General features: G+C 41.3%; 1 protein-coding gene across 1 annotated transcript; it reads left to right on the forward strand.

The window, feature by feature from the left end:
* The first annotated feature begins 726 nt into the window (after positions 1-726).
* gdi2 (GDP dissociation inhibitor 2) lies at positions 727-15632 on the forward strand. The gene is made up of 10 exons (XM_028570441.1): positions 727-903; positions 7356-7463; positions 9321-9420; positions 10185-10319; positions 10611-10809; positions 10951-11082; positions 12480-12579; positions 12697-12868; positions 14213-14412; positions 15279-15632. The coding sequence occupies exons 1-10, from the start codon at positions 859-861 to the stop codon at positions 15429-15431; spliced, it is 1344 nt and encodes a 447-aa protein (XP_028426242.1). The 5' UTR covers positions 727-858; the 3' UTR covers positions 15432-15632.
* Positions 15633-16082: the final 450 nt, after the last annotated feature.

Consider the following 16082-nt stretch of genomic DNA (forward strand, 5'->3'; position numbering starts at 1 on the left):
CACCCTGCTGCATGGGAGCAAGTATGTTGTTGAAACAGTGCTATGGAGTGAGGTTTAGACATGACTGGACATGCTGAAGCTCACCTGCCTTTGTGTGATTTTGTCATATCATCTCACATCTCTAGCTTACCAGCACAGTTGCTGGGATGTCAGACACAAAACACAACCTAAGCTTTAAACAACCGCAACCTCCTCTGAGAAACCCATAGTCTTTTTGGCTGACTGGTGTGTATTATTTTGTATAAAAGTACTGTTTATAAGAACGATGTATGAAATACATGTACTAGGTGTTAGTTGTAAGCTCCTGAATGAGGTTAGAAATGCTTAGTTGAATGCTATAAAGACTGAGCTGGGTGAGTAATACAGAGGCTAACTTCATTAACATCACTGGGTTTACTCAACAGGTGTGTCGACCATTAATTTTTTCTTCTTTGGCAACACAAATAGTGAAATGACACTATTGCATTACACATCATAACACTTGGTTTGTTGTTGGAATTACTCATATGAGATGATGATGAGTTATTGCCAAAATAGGCATTTAAAAATAGGTCAAACTTTATTTTACATGCAAGGTGTTAAGAAACTCTGTAGGGAACATACAAAATGTAAGAACACTGGTATTCAACAATAAATAACATAATAGTAATTGTGGTTATATTTCATGTTTATAAAGTAAATAAAACTTTAACGTCTATGGCTTTTGCGCCGCTTCTTCCAAATGATTGACAGCTGAGAAGCCCCGCCCCCTCAGGCGCCTGACGCTGAACCGCTGCCCCTTCTCATTTCCAGCCCCGCAGATCTCCATTTTCTTCTTTCCAGATATTCAGGAGCAGAGGAGAAAACACTTGAAAAAAAATGAATGAAGAATACGACGTTATCGTTCTGGGCACCGGGCTTACGGTGAGAAATAATCAAACGATGCGGTTGCAGCGTGGAAATGATTTGCAACCTGTTACCAACGCAGTTAGGCGCTTGGCAGTTCGGCTTTGAGCAAACTAGCTGGGTAGGCCTAATCAGCAGAGCTAGCGCTAAGTAGCTAGCTTAGCCGCTAACCAAGAGTGAGCGAATACCTGTTAATGGAAACTGAGCAAAGTAGCTAACGCTAACTGTTAGCACTATGATATCGGCAAATGCTACCAGTGTCTAGAAAGATTAACGATACCTAAATGTTAACGTACAACAAGATACGTTCAACTCTCACTATGTTGCTGTGGTTATTATTCTTTCAACTCAGAGTCCAGTCAACCGTTTTTTGAGGTTGGGCGCCAGTCTCTGAGTCAAGATAAGATTATACGCGGATGATTATCCTGCTAACGTTAGCGTACCTAAAGTAAGCTAACTAATTAGCCTGCTATTGACAGAATAACGACGTGTCAGCTTCACCGATTTATCTGTCGTGCAGGGTGCCCGTCAATTATATTGTTGACTTTATTCCAAACGTAGCTAGCTAGTATAATGATAGCAAAGCTAGCCACTAAGCAACGTTAGCTCACTTAACCACTAACTCAAGCTATCTTACGCTTCCGTCCTGCTCCTGTCCGTGCGGGGGATTCAACAGGCTGGGGAGAAAGAGAGGAAAAAAAATAAGCCGTCGTATACATGTTCAATAGTGGTTGCAATGTTAACGAAGCCTCGGCACTTTTAATGAGTTAAAAAAGAAGACATTTGGGGTAAGAACGAACGGACTGCTTATCAAAATTTGCTTTATTACCATGGATGATGTTACGTTAAGTGTCGGTCTTTAGGTTAACTTGTCAACTTTAGCAATGGATTGTTAGTTAACTTGAGCTCCTTGCGTCTTTTTCACTTTCATACTAAAAAGGTGATACAGGATGATGTGAGGTGGCGGTTTATGATGTGTAGTGGTTGTTTACCCTGATATGAACTTAACAGCCTCATACATAATTATACTTCCTGACAGGCCTCCTGACTTGCTGTCAATTTTACACGGCTAAAGAATGCCATGGAAATACCCTGATACCAATATGCAGCTTCCTGTCATCTCCGTGGCTATAAATTCGAAGCAGTTTTTTTAGTTTAGAGAACCCTAGTACACGGTTTTAATTCTGATATTGTCTGCGGCTCAACACAGCCTTGTAAATATTCTGTAGGTTAGTATTTCTTCATGACTGCAAGAAATCACTGAGTTACAAAGTGTTTTGCTTCGGGCCCAGAGCAGGCAGTGTTTGCAGAAATGGGGTTGGTTATGTTTTGGTGGGCCGGGTGTTGATTCAGCTCACATTTGGGTGTGGTTCCACCAAGACTGGGGAACCGAAAGTAGACTGGTAGTACTCTGTAAGCTCAGTAAAATGGAGAGCTAGACTGACTAGTTCCCTTATGCAAATGACCGACTTCCCTTCTGTATACCTGACGGGTTCTTCTTAATATTACACACTAACATAAGCACTGCCTTGACTACTACTGCAACAGGTTCAATGTTCCCTCCACAAGCAAGTGTCATTTTTGTCGAGGGCCCGGCTGGTGCCAGTCCCAGACTGACGGCAGCATCAATGTAGAGCCAAATGTTTCTGGATAACAGAATCAGGGATGGGATCGCAAAATTGAGAATTTAAGAAAGCTATATGGCACCTTTTTTCATGGGTTAAGCGACTGGGGGGATGGTGTTTCCCATCTGTCCACTACTAATGACACAAGAGGGGAGTGGCTTGGCACAAGATATTGAACTCTACCTAAATGCAGTCTGGTTCACATTATGATGCTCGTGGTGATCCCAAGTAAGCAGCTTGTTGCCTGAAGAAAGAGAGAAGTGAATGGGGCGGTATTTCAGTGATTTCGGGGTTTATAAGTTGAGGAATATACAGAGACTGCAGTGATAACGTCATTCTGTACATCATGACTGATGGGAAACAAACATTGCTAGTTGGGAAAAAAATAAGTGATGGACAAATATATTTACTTAGCTACCAAAGGAAAAAACTAACAATAGTGCAGTGGAATAAAGATCTCCATTCAAAACTGTAAAACATATTTTCATAATCAATTGTGAAGTCAGTTCTCTTGAAAAAACATTCTATGGTTCCAGCGTCTTTCACACAAGGATTTGTTGCACTTCTTTATCACATATGAAAGTAAACTGAATGTCTTTGAAGACATTGAACTTCTGAAATAGTAAACAACAATTTATCAAGATGATAATTAGTAGACTACGCCATCATGAAAATATTGCTGCCCTCAAGTTAAATATACCAAAGTATATCAATTAAAATAGCCAATTCCTTTCACAGCACTGGAATACTTTTGCATTTTCAAGTAAAAAGTATACAGTTGCTGCTATCTTGGTGCCCATCAAAACAAGGAAATGGTATTAAAGGAAACGGACACAATGCTTGCACTCACTCGCAATATAATGAATAAGGGAGGTCAGCTTGTTTAGAAGTTTCAGCCATGGGCAATCAAATGATGAGTAAACAATCACTAAAGACTCACACAGTAAAGTAAAGATTTGTATTACTGTGGTAGTTTTGTATTGACCAAACTGCTAGAAATTGTCTTAAAAATCAAACTTCCTCTGAAGCCAACTCATTCCTATCTAATTTTATAAGCTCATCACATGTTTTGCATGTAGCATCTTGCTGTGTAACCAAGAGACCCGACAGATTCTTGTGACTGTGAATGTGTGTTGGAAATTGTCAGTGTTTTAAAATCAAAGCTAGTATTGTCCTGTCACGTGGTTGTATTTTTTATCTGCAGAGGCGCATCCAGCTCTCATCTTGTGCGTTGGACTTTGCTGCCAATCACCTGCTCAGACGTTTGATGGGTCTGATGTGTTAAAAATTGAACTGATAGTTTGCCTTTGGACCCAATGTTTTAAACTGGCTTCTGACTGGACTGGATCAGCGTGTTTTCCTCTCTGTCAGCACGGCCACTACCATCTGGCTGAGGGAGTGATGATTAGGCTGCCTCCTGCTCTGTGTCAAAGGCCTGTATCTATGTAAGCAGTATGTTGGCTTCAGTCACATGTCACCCTTAAAGGAGTGACAGTGACCAATCACAACTGCTCTTTCTTCCCCAGAGATTTATGCGTAACCTGGATGTATGGCCTTCAAGTCAATGCAAGTCAATGCAAGTCAATGCAAGATCACACACTAGTAGATGACACCCAGACATTTACAGACGTGATCTGATTTCGCTGGGGCACTTGCTATTTTGGGAGAGTACCTATGCAGCAGCTATATTGGATGTGCAGGATGTAGAGTAGTAGGTATGACACTGGGGTTATGAAGGGGGCATTCAGATGTTTAGTTAAATTTTAAGGTTGACCACATGTCATGTAGGACTGTCAAAATTGGCCAAATAGGCCGTTTGAATATTCCTTTTTAAATAAACACAGGTTTGTGACTACTTGAACTACAACAGACAAGACATGACACAGATTACACCTCGGTCATGTAGCCGGTTCGTAATTTGTTCACAAACAACCGAGTCTCGTGCCGTTCCATTTTGGCGTCGGCCCTTACCGACCAGAAGTTCCAGATTTTGGTGTCTCCCGAGTTAGACATTTTCGTCTTTGTGTCAATGACGCTTTTCACTAAGGGTGTGACGAGATCTCGCGAGATTAAAACGTGACGAGACTTCTCGTCGAGGTGAAAAGTTGTCTCGTGAGGCGATGTTATGTCAGCGTGATGGAGCGTGAAATTACTATTGAAGATCCCCCGGCCACTTTTAAATCATTTGTGTGCAAACATTTTGGTTTTCCTGCAGAAATAATAAACGGCGAAAGAGTGACAGACAAGACGAACACAATATGTAAATATTGTAAGAAAAAAATGCCGTATACCGCGGCTAACACGAGCACTATGCAAAAACACTTACAGCACCACCACAGCTCTCTACTAACTACTGCACCCGTGACGAAAACATTAAAAGGCCAAACAACTCTAAAAGCCTTTGCATCTCTGCCACCGGTAAGTGCAAGAGCCACGGCAATAACGAGGGACATAGGCGTTTTCATTGCAGCTGATATGAGGCCATTTTCTGTGGTGGAAAATGTCGGATTTCGGCAACTCCTAAATATCCTTTGCTGTCTCCACTTGCCAAAGCATACCTTTCCATCCCTGCTACCTCGGTTCCAAGTGAGTGTGTTTTTTCTACTGCAGGAGACATAGTTACTGCCCAAAGGTCTCAACTGCTGCCAGAAATAGTCGACATGCTTATATTCTTGAAAAATAACATGACCATATCTTAGGCTGTTCTGTGTAGTTTATCTTATAGAAAAAAATTATTTCTGTTTGCACTTGTAGTTTTGAGAGAGCAGTACTTTGGTTATTGATACACTTACTGTTTGCATTTAAACATTTTCTGTTGTTTACACATTTATTTTATTTATACTGTTTATTTTTTTATGTTCGATTTGTGGAAAGGAGTTAGATTTCACAGGGCAGAAGCCAGTTGGTAGATTTTATACAAAACATTTTGCAGTGTTTGCATGTCCTTTACTGCATATGATTCATTAAAATAGTAAAAAAAAAGTTAAATAACATTCATCATTAATAGTTGATTTCAAAAGGCACCTAAATTGTTTTGCATTTTGTGATTTTTCAGTTGAATAAAAAAACTATTTTCCATTCATATATTTCATCATTGAGGATTTCTTTAAAAAAAGAAATTTAAAATCTTGTCTCGTTCTCGTGAACCCAATCTCGTGATGTGTCTCGTCTCGTGGAGTAAGCGTCTCGTCACACCCCTACTTTTCACCCTTGGATGTTTGTTTTCTTGCAGTTTCTTGCCACAAATTTCTTGCTCAATCTGGCATTACACTAGGCTCGGGCCAGTGTAAACATTTTCAAACCGGGTTGATATTAAGCCAAGAATGGTGATACAATGGTGAAGTGATATTATGTAGAATGTGGAAATTACAGCTTTGGTTGATGGATTTGATGATCCCAAGTTTGGTTTAAAAGGAAAGTTGTACTGTATGTTGACTGCAGTCACATGTCGGGACTGTGTTGTCTTTAATGGAACAGCATACAGATTGTGTGAGTGCGCCTTCATTAACCATAATGTAATAAAGTGTGGAGCATATTTTAGCCTCTGAAGAGTCATACTCATTTATTTAAAAGAAGAAAATGGTATGAACCCTGACGCTTCCTGTGTCATTGCAGGCCACACTCTGGAGTTAAGCTGACATCACCCAGTGAAAGTTATGATCCAAGTTTTTTTTCTTTTCTTTTTTTTTGTCATGTAAGAAAGCTGTACTTGGTAGTAAAACTTGTTTTAAAGTAAAGTCCATACACTCACATGATGCACGCAGTAATCGCATTATGGCCTTTGGGCTGTGTGAATTCCAGGCGCTGGCAAACATGCACATTTTGCCTCGTCATAACCAAGGCTCTGAGACTTAAAGCCATGTGAAAGCTATAATCATCCCAGCTCCACAGAAGCATGTCAGACATTATGTACCGACATAATGGGCGTGTCGGAACCGAATTCTTGGATACACCAACGTATGGTCCTAATCTTGGTTCTGTTAAACTTGCAAATTGTTCATGTCCAAAGCCATTTTTAACATTTACTCTCGGAAAAACTATTTATATTTATATTGATTGTGACCCCGAGGGGAACTTCACTGAACTGATGTTAAAGCAACCTAAAATGCACTAGAGCAGGATTTATAGTTGTACATTTAGATGTACAACAGCCCATTTGTCACTCTAGTGATTAAAAGAATGTTCATGCAGGAAATATAAATGGAGCCTAAACAGCTCAACACACGTACATCAGTCTAGTGTTGCAATGTTGAACAATCAATTGGAACCTGAGGTATAGCTATCTACAGTATAGCTGTTGTTAATCCCTTCAGCTATTAGTCAATTTTTGCCTTAGTTGACAGTCGACCATGTAGAGAGACAGGAAAGGATGGAGAGACTGGAATCGAACCGGGGATGTTTGTGGCTCAGTGGTTAGCACTTGTGTCTCACAGCAAGTTGGCAATGCAGAGTTGGATGTCCGGCCCGGGCCTTTCTGTGTGGAGTTTGCATGTTCTCCCCGTGTTTGCGTGCGTTTCCTCCAGGTGCTGCGGTTTCCTCCCACCATAAAGACATGCATGCTAGGTAACTAGGACTACAGTTGAAAATGAGCCATCTGGCTAACACTGGCGCATTTACAGAGATGTTGATTAATGTGCATTGTCCAAAAAAAAGTTATGTGGTATGCCTTAAATAATAGGCTACGGGGACACCCCTAACTAAAGGAATATTTCCAACAAGTAAACAAACAGCATCAACCTTCTATCATTATAACCAGTATCATTAGGATGTGCCATGTTTGTGGATTTTCCCATCACCCTATTGGTCTTGGTTTAATTTTTCTTCTGTTTTGTTTTCTCCCAACAGGAATGCATTTTATCAGGCATCATGTCGGTGAAGGGGAAGAAGGTTCTTCACATGGACCGCAACTCCTACTACGGAGCCGAGAGCGCCTCCATCACGCCTCTTGAAGACGTAAGTTAATCTCTGACCCTGATGGCTCGACTTTGTGACACTGGGGAGGTCACATTGGTTTGAAATGTAAGGCATGAGGAAGCAAGAACTGCAGACTCTGCATTTGTGATATTTAAACAATCTGATATATGGGAACCGGTAACTGAGGAAATTAACAGCTAGAGAAACAGAGGGTCTGAAATGGGTAAAAAGTTAGTTTTAGTTTTAACCCAGAGTGGGTTCCTTTTTCTAACGCAGCATTAACATATCCTCAGGCGCTCTGATGATTCGCTGCAGGGTTGTGTGGCAATGGAAGAGTCCCTTAAATGGCCCATTTGTGTAACATCCTGTTGTTTCTTTAACCCCCCCCAACGTAGCACAAGTAGACTTCCTATTTTACTATTATTGTTTACCGTTTTAATGATCCTGACATTTCCGAATGCCCTTGAAGGCAGCTTCATATCATGGAGAAAGAGGGAAAGAAAAGAGACTGGCGACTGATTTGTGTTTTGTTGTTGCAGGAAACATTCAGCTGTTACACAAACTCCTGGTCAGTTCAGTGCTCGTGTTTTTTACCCTCAAAGTGTTTTAAAAGATGATGATTGTTTACTGTACGGGATTCTCACTACGCCCTTAAAACTGACTAACAAGTTTGATCGCTGATTACATGATTGGCCACTGCAGTGTGACGTCGGGTTGCGTTTCTATAAAAGTTTAATCCGTGTCAACTTCTAGCTGCAGGCCGCTTTTTTTTTCTTTCTCTCCAAACAGTTACAACAGCAAACATGGCAACAAAGTTCCAATTATTGACTTTTCTGCATCGAGCCACAGTCTTTCAAGAGAGAATCGCGATCCATCTACAATCGACTTTACCCCGACCCCCTACTCTTTATAGATGTCTTGTACTACTTCTACTTTACCGTTACCCCTCCCACTATGATGACCAGGTTCTCGTCCTAACCAGTGTCCAGGGTGTGATGGAACAGTAGTGATGCTTCCTGCCCGTTTCCTGACTCTGGAAATATATATCTCCATAAACAACATGAAATCAAGGAGAGGTTTAACTTTTTACACTACAGACCATGGTCAGAAAACACAGGGGAGACACTTTGTTTCTCTCACTATTACTCTAGAGCTGAAACTCGCTCCGAACCTAATCACCGTCACTCTCTTCCTCGCTCTGCCACACATGCCCGACGCACACACACTTGCCGGCCCTGCTATTCTCTTAAAGAGAGAGACTTCAGGCCACTACGGCGAAAGCTCCACGTGAAACATAAATCATGCTTAAGGCAGGTTGAACTTTCTGAGCTGGCCCAGGAAGTGCGTCCTCTGCTGGGCCTTTTACCTGATGGTGTCTATGTTGGGACATGCACTTCAGGTGCTGAGAGAAACCTGAAAGATTCCACAGCAGACAGTGTTGTTCAGAATGGTGATGGGGTGGCGGTGACCACACACGGTCCAGCCATATACTAGGCTTCAACCTAGTCTTGTTTAACATGCTGGACACTTTATTCAACCATGTTCTAAAAGAGCATGTAGACCTTTTTTGTGAAAAAAAGTCTGTCTTGAAGAAAGGGCTGATTACCGCAGTAAGCCCAGTGTTAAAAGAGTACTCTACCAATTTAGCATTGTACTTTTATACCATTGTCAGACTCGAGATGTACAGTCACACATAAAAAGGATTAATGTACATGCAGCAGAACCAGAGATACTTTTGCAGTACTGCTCCCCAAGCCCTGTAAACATACTTTTGTGTGTAAAATCCCTTGAGTTCCCCCTTAATGGTTACTTTGCTTTCTGAAATGCACCTCTGGTGTAATTGTAAGTTATTAGCTGTAGCTTGTGAGTCAAGTCTGGTTCTGTGTCTCCCTACAGCTCTACAAGCGCTTCAGCATTCCGGGCAAACCTCTTGAGTCGATGGGAAAAGGCCGGGATTGGAACGTGGACCTCATCCCTAAATTCCTTATGGCCAACGGTATTACTTAGATCACTCACCTGTGAATCACATATATAGCTTTATCTTGTGACTTAGACCTCTGACCGTTAGTTTCTGCAAAGGCTCTGCCAAGTATCTGCAATACATCTCTTTAATGTTATTTTAATGTTTCCCAGCAGAGCTGCTAGCTTTAGCTTGTTGTAAGTGCTGTTTCAAACAATGTGTCATGGTTAGGGCTGGGTACCGAATTCAAGACTTTCCAGGCACCGACCGATTTGCTTGCTTAGTATCAAAAAATTTCGATACCTAAGGAGCATATCTCATCCGCTTTAGTAAGCCAATAAGCATGCAGCATGGTTCTACTAAGATCTAATAATGTTTGTGATTGGCTCGCTAACATTACATGTCATACAGACGAGCAGGAAAAAACTAGAGACCGGAATCATGTAGTAGGAGCTGAAAAATAAATCAAAATATTTGTGCCGTAATGTTATTTCTTTTTGTTAAAGTGCATTGTATCAAAATGGGTATCAAAAAAAGTATTGTTTAGGAACCGGTATCAAATTCAGGGTATTGGTATCAGTACTGGCATCATAATACTTGAACAATACCCAGCCCTTGTCATGGTTCAAACACAGTTTGATACTTAAAACATCTTTAAGTAGCAGCCAGAACCACAAGTAAGCTTAAATGCTGCTAAAAATATCACAGGGTCTAAAATGACACGGATGTTGATTTTTAACTAACCTCTTAATGAATTAAGCAATAGTCTCACTTTGTTTTTTTGCATCTTCTTCCCCCAGGTCAGCTGGTGCGCATGCTGCTGATCACAAAGGTGACTCAGTACCTGGATTTCAAAGTGGTAGAGGGCAGCTTTGTGTACAAGGGGAGCAAAATCCATAAAGTCCCCTCCACTGAGGCCGAGGCTCTGTCATCTGGTACGTTATCCGAGGATGCAGTGACAAATCAAAAAAACAAAAATAAAGTGTGCATAGCTTGAAACCATGGAGGAAATGTTTTTGATTAGTATGCTGCATTTGTTCCTTTCTATAGGTCCCTTGGAGGGAAAAAAAAGTTCTTTGCCTTTTTCTTTAGTCCTTGTTTTGATGTAATGTTGTTTACCCTTAACAGTCAGCTGCTGGTTGCATGTAGCATCGGTGTTATAAAGCTTGCTTTGTACTCCCTCTGGTGCTTTTGCACTTGAAGTCTAAACTGTCGGTCTCCTAAAGGTCTCATGGGGTTGTTTGAGAAACGGCGCTTCAAAAACTTCCTTCAGTTCATTTCCAACTTTGATGAGAGCAACCCCAAAACCATGGAAGGCATCGACCCCCAGCAGTCGACTATGAGGGACATTTTCAAAAAGTATAACCTGGGCCAGGACGTCATCGACTTCACCGGCCACTCCCTCGCCCTCTACCGCACAGACGAGTCAGTCGTCTTTCTACTTGTTTGATAAATGTTTTTTTTTTTTTTTCCCCCATACCTTTTTTTTTTTTTTTAATTGCTTGTGATTGGGATAACATTGTACATTTGGTAGAGTTCTGATGGTCTCCATCTCTCTCCACTCAGATACCTGGATCAACCTTGCATCGAAACTATAAACAGGATCAAGCTTTACAGCGAGTCTCTGGCCAGATACGGCAAGAGCCCATACCTCTACCCACTGTACGGCCTGGGAGAACTGCCACAAGGGTTTGCCAGGTAGGGACTGTACCGTGTAACACGCGCACGTGATATTTGTATACATCACTGTTGGGGCTGAGGGATTTGGAGAAAACATGTAATTGCGTTTTTCCTGACAGATATTGCGATTCGATTTGCAATTCTTTTGTTTCTTTGTTTGTTTTTTTCAGCTACGTATTGCACCTTCCTACGATCCTGTTAAATAAAGTAATACAAAATAAATGAAAGATCCACTGAAAATAGGACGTTTCTGTTAACAATCTGTGATATGTAACATTATTCCAGCATGTATCCTATGAATAAAACAGTAAATTAAATAATGAAAAGAGGAATAAAAAATGTGGTCACTTTGGTGAGAGAGCTAAAGATGTGACAGCAGAGAATGGAGACTGAGCAATTCGCCTCCACTTTTATGTAAAATGTAGATATTCAAAAGCCTGCGTTGCCTGGCCATAAACCCCTGGCACTTTTTGATTTTGAGTTGGAATACACAGTTGCTAGTCTCTTACCGGATGTACAGTGCTGGGATAGAAGACACTGTGAACTAAGAGATTGAGAGAATATATATTTACAAGGAACTTGAGTTTTCAATTTAAATGAATAATTCTATTTTTTCAATCTGTTTGTCATTTCATTCATTGAAGTGTCAGTTAAGGAAGGCTGTGTTAGATTGCCTTTTCTGTATTTTTTTTGTTACAATAAATGTACCCGTGGGGCCATACTTAAAAATATTAGCGTCTATCACTGACTATAACAGATCTCGCATTGTTTAGAGTATTACAATATATTGAATCGTAACCCCTGTATCATGATTCGTATCGTATCACCAGATTCTTACCAATGCATCTGTGTTCGGACTGGAGCATTGGATTCCCCACAGCTAACGTTACTGTAGCTAGCGTTATGTGGTGAATTCAATTGTGGGTTAGCCAAGCGTGGTCAAAACAATCATGCTAGAAATAATTTATGACCATGTTGAACGTTGTTATAACAGTATAAATTTACGGTACGATTACACGCTAAGCTCTAGCGTGAGCCACTTCTCACAGTAGCACATTATAGTAAGCTGGATCGATTTGAAATATATTAATAAATTGGGTCTCTACTGGATTACTGTGTTGCAAAGTGGAATGTAATTATAAAAACAAAATAAGTTGTGTGGCAGAAACAATTATGCATTACTGTTACGGAGTATAATTCTTTGACATGGTATGATTTGCAATCACTGACCACACGGTTTCCCGGGTTTTGCCGTAAGTTGCAACTAGAGGGGATAAAGGTCCCTGTCAACTATCAGAGACAATGTTAAACATAGTCTTATGTCAAGTCATAAATATTGTATAACTTCTTGTAGCTCATGACCATTCATGCAGCTCATATCTCTGGATAAATGTCCCATTGTGTTTCCATTCCAGGCTGAGTGCTATCTACGGGGGGACGTATATGTTGAACAAGCCCATAGACGAGATCGTGGTAGAGAATGGGAAGGTGGTGGGAGTCAAGTCTGAGGGAGAGGTGAGCGTTTTTTTTGCGCTCAAATGTGTTGGATTCCCGTGTTAAACATGGGCATCTTCTCCAGGAATGAAACCTATCCCTTGACCCCTGACCTTTTGGCTGTTTGCTCTTCAACAGATCGCCAGGTGCAAGCAGCTGATCTGCGACCCCAGCTACGCCATGGACCGCGTCACCAAAGTGGGTCAGGTGATCCGAGTCATCTGCATCTTGAGTCACCCGATAGGCAACACTGGCGACGTCAACTCGTGCCAGATCATCATCCCCCAGAATCAGGTCAACAGGAAACATGGTGAGCGCACACAGGAAATGAGCAGATGTCTTTCTTTATTTTAAAAAAAATTGGATTTGGCTGTTCAATACGAATACGTTGATTTATTTGTTCCTTTTTTTTCTTTTCTTTTTTTTTTTTAAATACAGACCAGGGGTTCTTCAACCTTTTTTTCAAATGAAGTGCCATTTTAAAATGTTCTTGTTAATCAGTTTGCCATATCAACATTAGTCATCATTTACCGAGCTTGCTCAGGCAGTATTTTTTTTCCTTTGCGCCGCATTCTGTGAAGAAGGCAACGAGTACTAGCCAGTCAGAGGCAGAGTAGGGTACGTAAATAACATGTACAATAGTGTTTTTTTTTTTTTTTTTTTTTTTTATTGTAGATTCTTTTTTGGGCACTTTATTAATATAGGACAGCTGAAGACGTGAAAGAGGAGAGTGATGGGGGGTGGGGGGGAATGACATGCAGCAAAGGGCTGCAGGGTTGAGTCAAATCTGCAGCCGCTGTGTCGAGGAGTAAACCTCTATATGTGGGCGCCTGCTCTACCATGGGATCTATCCAGGCGCCCACATGTAGGGCAGTGTAACAAAAAAACAGGCTGTGCTCCTGCCAGTGACTGTGGAAGAGGCCATTTGGCATGCAGACTGGAAGACTTCCAAAAAACTCTCTTGCATACTTATTGCTAGTGGTACTTTGGTTGAGCTACCCGTGCTAATGTTGCTGAACACCTGAGATAAACTATCTGGCAATCAGAAAATCCATTAGCACACGGACCCTGTTTCGTTCACCACGTGTTGTGGTTGTGACTTTTTTTGCCATGTCAACATTCATATCTATAGACCACCAGTGGGAAACACTGTTCACCGCGCTCGCCTTGCTGGATTTTTAAAAGTATGTTGTAATTCACACTGACTGATTGGGGGGAAAAAGAAAACAATGGCTGAGTTGACTGAGGGGGTCACCACCTAATGATTCGACTGATTGACTTTCAGGGGGCAGCCCTAGATTTCCTCTTATTTAAAAAAACAGATAATGTCCTAATCATAGCTGATTACTCAGTAGATGTCTGATGAAAACAGCTGTTGGATTGCAGGTAGGCAGAGGGAAAGGGAAGCTTAACGTTAAGTGAAGAATCGTATACATGTATGCGTGGAAGTTGCTAAAGTGTATAATCCACTTATGGTGTTATTCCGCTGTGACACCTCTGGTTTTATCAGATTCATATGTCAGGTTCTACCCAGATATACAATATCTTAAGGTGTAACAACAACCGATCATTACATAATGATATTTTAACTCCTCCAAATGCAAACCACCAGACAATAACCTTATTATTATTTTTTTTTTTTCCCGGCTTCCAGACATCTACGTTTGTATGATCTCCTTTGCTCACAACGTGGCGGCACAAGGTAAATATGTTGCCATCGTCAGCACCACAGTGGAGACAAACGACCCCGAGAAAGAGATCAAGCCGGCCCTGGACCTACTGACGCCCATTGAGCAGAAGTTTGTCAGCATTAGTGACCAGTATGCACCCACTGACATGGGCACTGACAGCCAGGTAGGAACTTGTTTTCCCCCACCGTTTGAGCGACCATTTGTTTCCCCTCACTTGAGATAATAGAAATGTCACAAACTTCTTGAGACAAATAAGGAAACGCAGTTAACAGCAGTGTTAAACCGAGACCGAGTCATTACCAAGACCAGACTGTATCGAGACCAAGACAAGTCCCAGACCAGACCAGTGCGAGTCCCACACCGCATGACACAATAAAATGGGGAAAAATGCTAACCTTAGGTACTCCTCAAATTGATCTGAAAGATTCACAGTCTCATAAAAAAACCTCACAGAAAACAAGTTAAGATACTTCTTCATTCACCTCTTTTATTGCCATAACACACAGTATATACACAACTGGCTAATATGTATAGCTAATATTTGTTTTCTTTTTAGATGTTGTTTTGGAAATAAACTCCTTATGGTTTAGGTAGCCACATTTTATTACCGAGAATTTAGCTGACATCTCCCAGACAGCCAGAATGGGTCTCCCACATTCACTTTATTTGGGAGTGTGTGTTAAGGGGGGGAACGGGGGTTAACAGTAACACATTTCAAATTATGTTATGTAAGAACGTGCCATCTTTGCACCACTTTGGTTTTCTGCCATTGTGTGTGAGCAGAGAAAGTTATGTCAGCAAAATGTCCCGCTCAGGAAACACTTCTGTGGTCTGTTTCTTTCCTTCCGTCTGTTAATGAAAAAAACGGTTGTTATTTATTGGCGAACAATTACTGTGTATGTAAACTTTTTGTATTTTAGTTTATCTTTAGTTGGCATCATTTAATAATCAAGACTATATCTGACCTAGACTGTTCTACCGATCTCTCTCTGTGTCCTGAACTAATACTTAGACCCTGTCTTGCCCTAGATTTTCATCTCCCGTACGTATGACGCCACCACTCACTTCGAGACCACCTGTGACGACATCAAAGACATCTACAAGAGGATGACCGGCTCGGAATTTGACTTTGCCGAGATGGAGCGCAAGAAGCAGGACACCTTCGGTGACGCTGCAGACTAGAGGCGAAAGCATCTGCAACACTCCTGATATCAAAGACAACGCTGCCGACAACTGAAATCTTACAAAAAATAGAAAACCTACACAAAAAATGTACACACCTATGGGCTGGCTGATCATCCAAGTCTATGGTTTGCCCCTTTTTAGGAAGTCCATGATATATATATATAGGGAGATATGATAGAGTATTGTTGGACAGGGTTCGGGGGCTATGCTTTTTTAAATCACATTCAGATGGATGTTGCACTAAACACTGGTTCTGCCTAATATACAGTAATACCCTACATTCTTCTGCTTCATCATGTTAAAATGATGCATAGTCCAAAGATGCCAAATCAAATGAAGATTCATAATAATCATCTTACAGAGTGGGTATATGTGATAGGGGAGGGGGTGTGGGGTGCAATTTTTTCTGTCATTGTATAAAAGGCGTTTGAAGATAAATAATATCTATACATCAGTTATTGGTCTCTGCAAAGTATTTTTTCATGTCAGGGTGTGAGAGAGCGTGAGAAGTGGCTTGGCTTTGTGCGTCTGAATTTAAATCACGCGAGTGATGGGGGTGTTCCTCTCAGCGTAGGGGCGGCCACATTCTGGCCCATCAACAGCAGACAGCCGTGCAAGGGGCACCCCGGCCATCAGTTTATATCGTCA

This window comes from Perca flavescens, chromosome 23 (genome assembly GCF_004354835.1).
Source record: "Perca flavescens isolate YP-PL-M2 chromosome 23, PFLA_1.0, whole genome shotgun sequence".
Lineage (NCBI taxonomy): Eukaryota > Metazoa > Chordata > Actinopteri > Perciformes > Percidae > Perca > Perca flavescens.

Coding starts and splice junctions, on each gene's coding strand:
- gdi2 (XM_028570441.1), top strand. CDS start 859: ATGAATGAAGAATACGACGTTATCGTTCTGGGCACCGGGCTTACG. Junction 10,320..10,610: donor GGCCGAGGCTCTGTCATCTG/GTACGTTATCCG, acceptor GGTCTCCTAAAG/GTCTCATGGGGTTGTTTGAG. Junction 11,083..12,479: donor CTGCCACAAGGGTTTGCCAG/GTAGGGACTGTA, acceptor TTTCCATTCCAG/GCTGAGTGCTATCTACGGGG.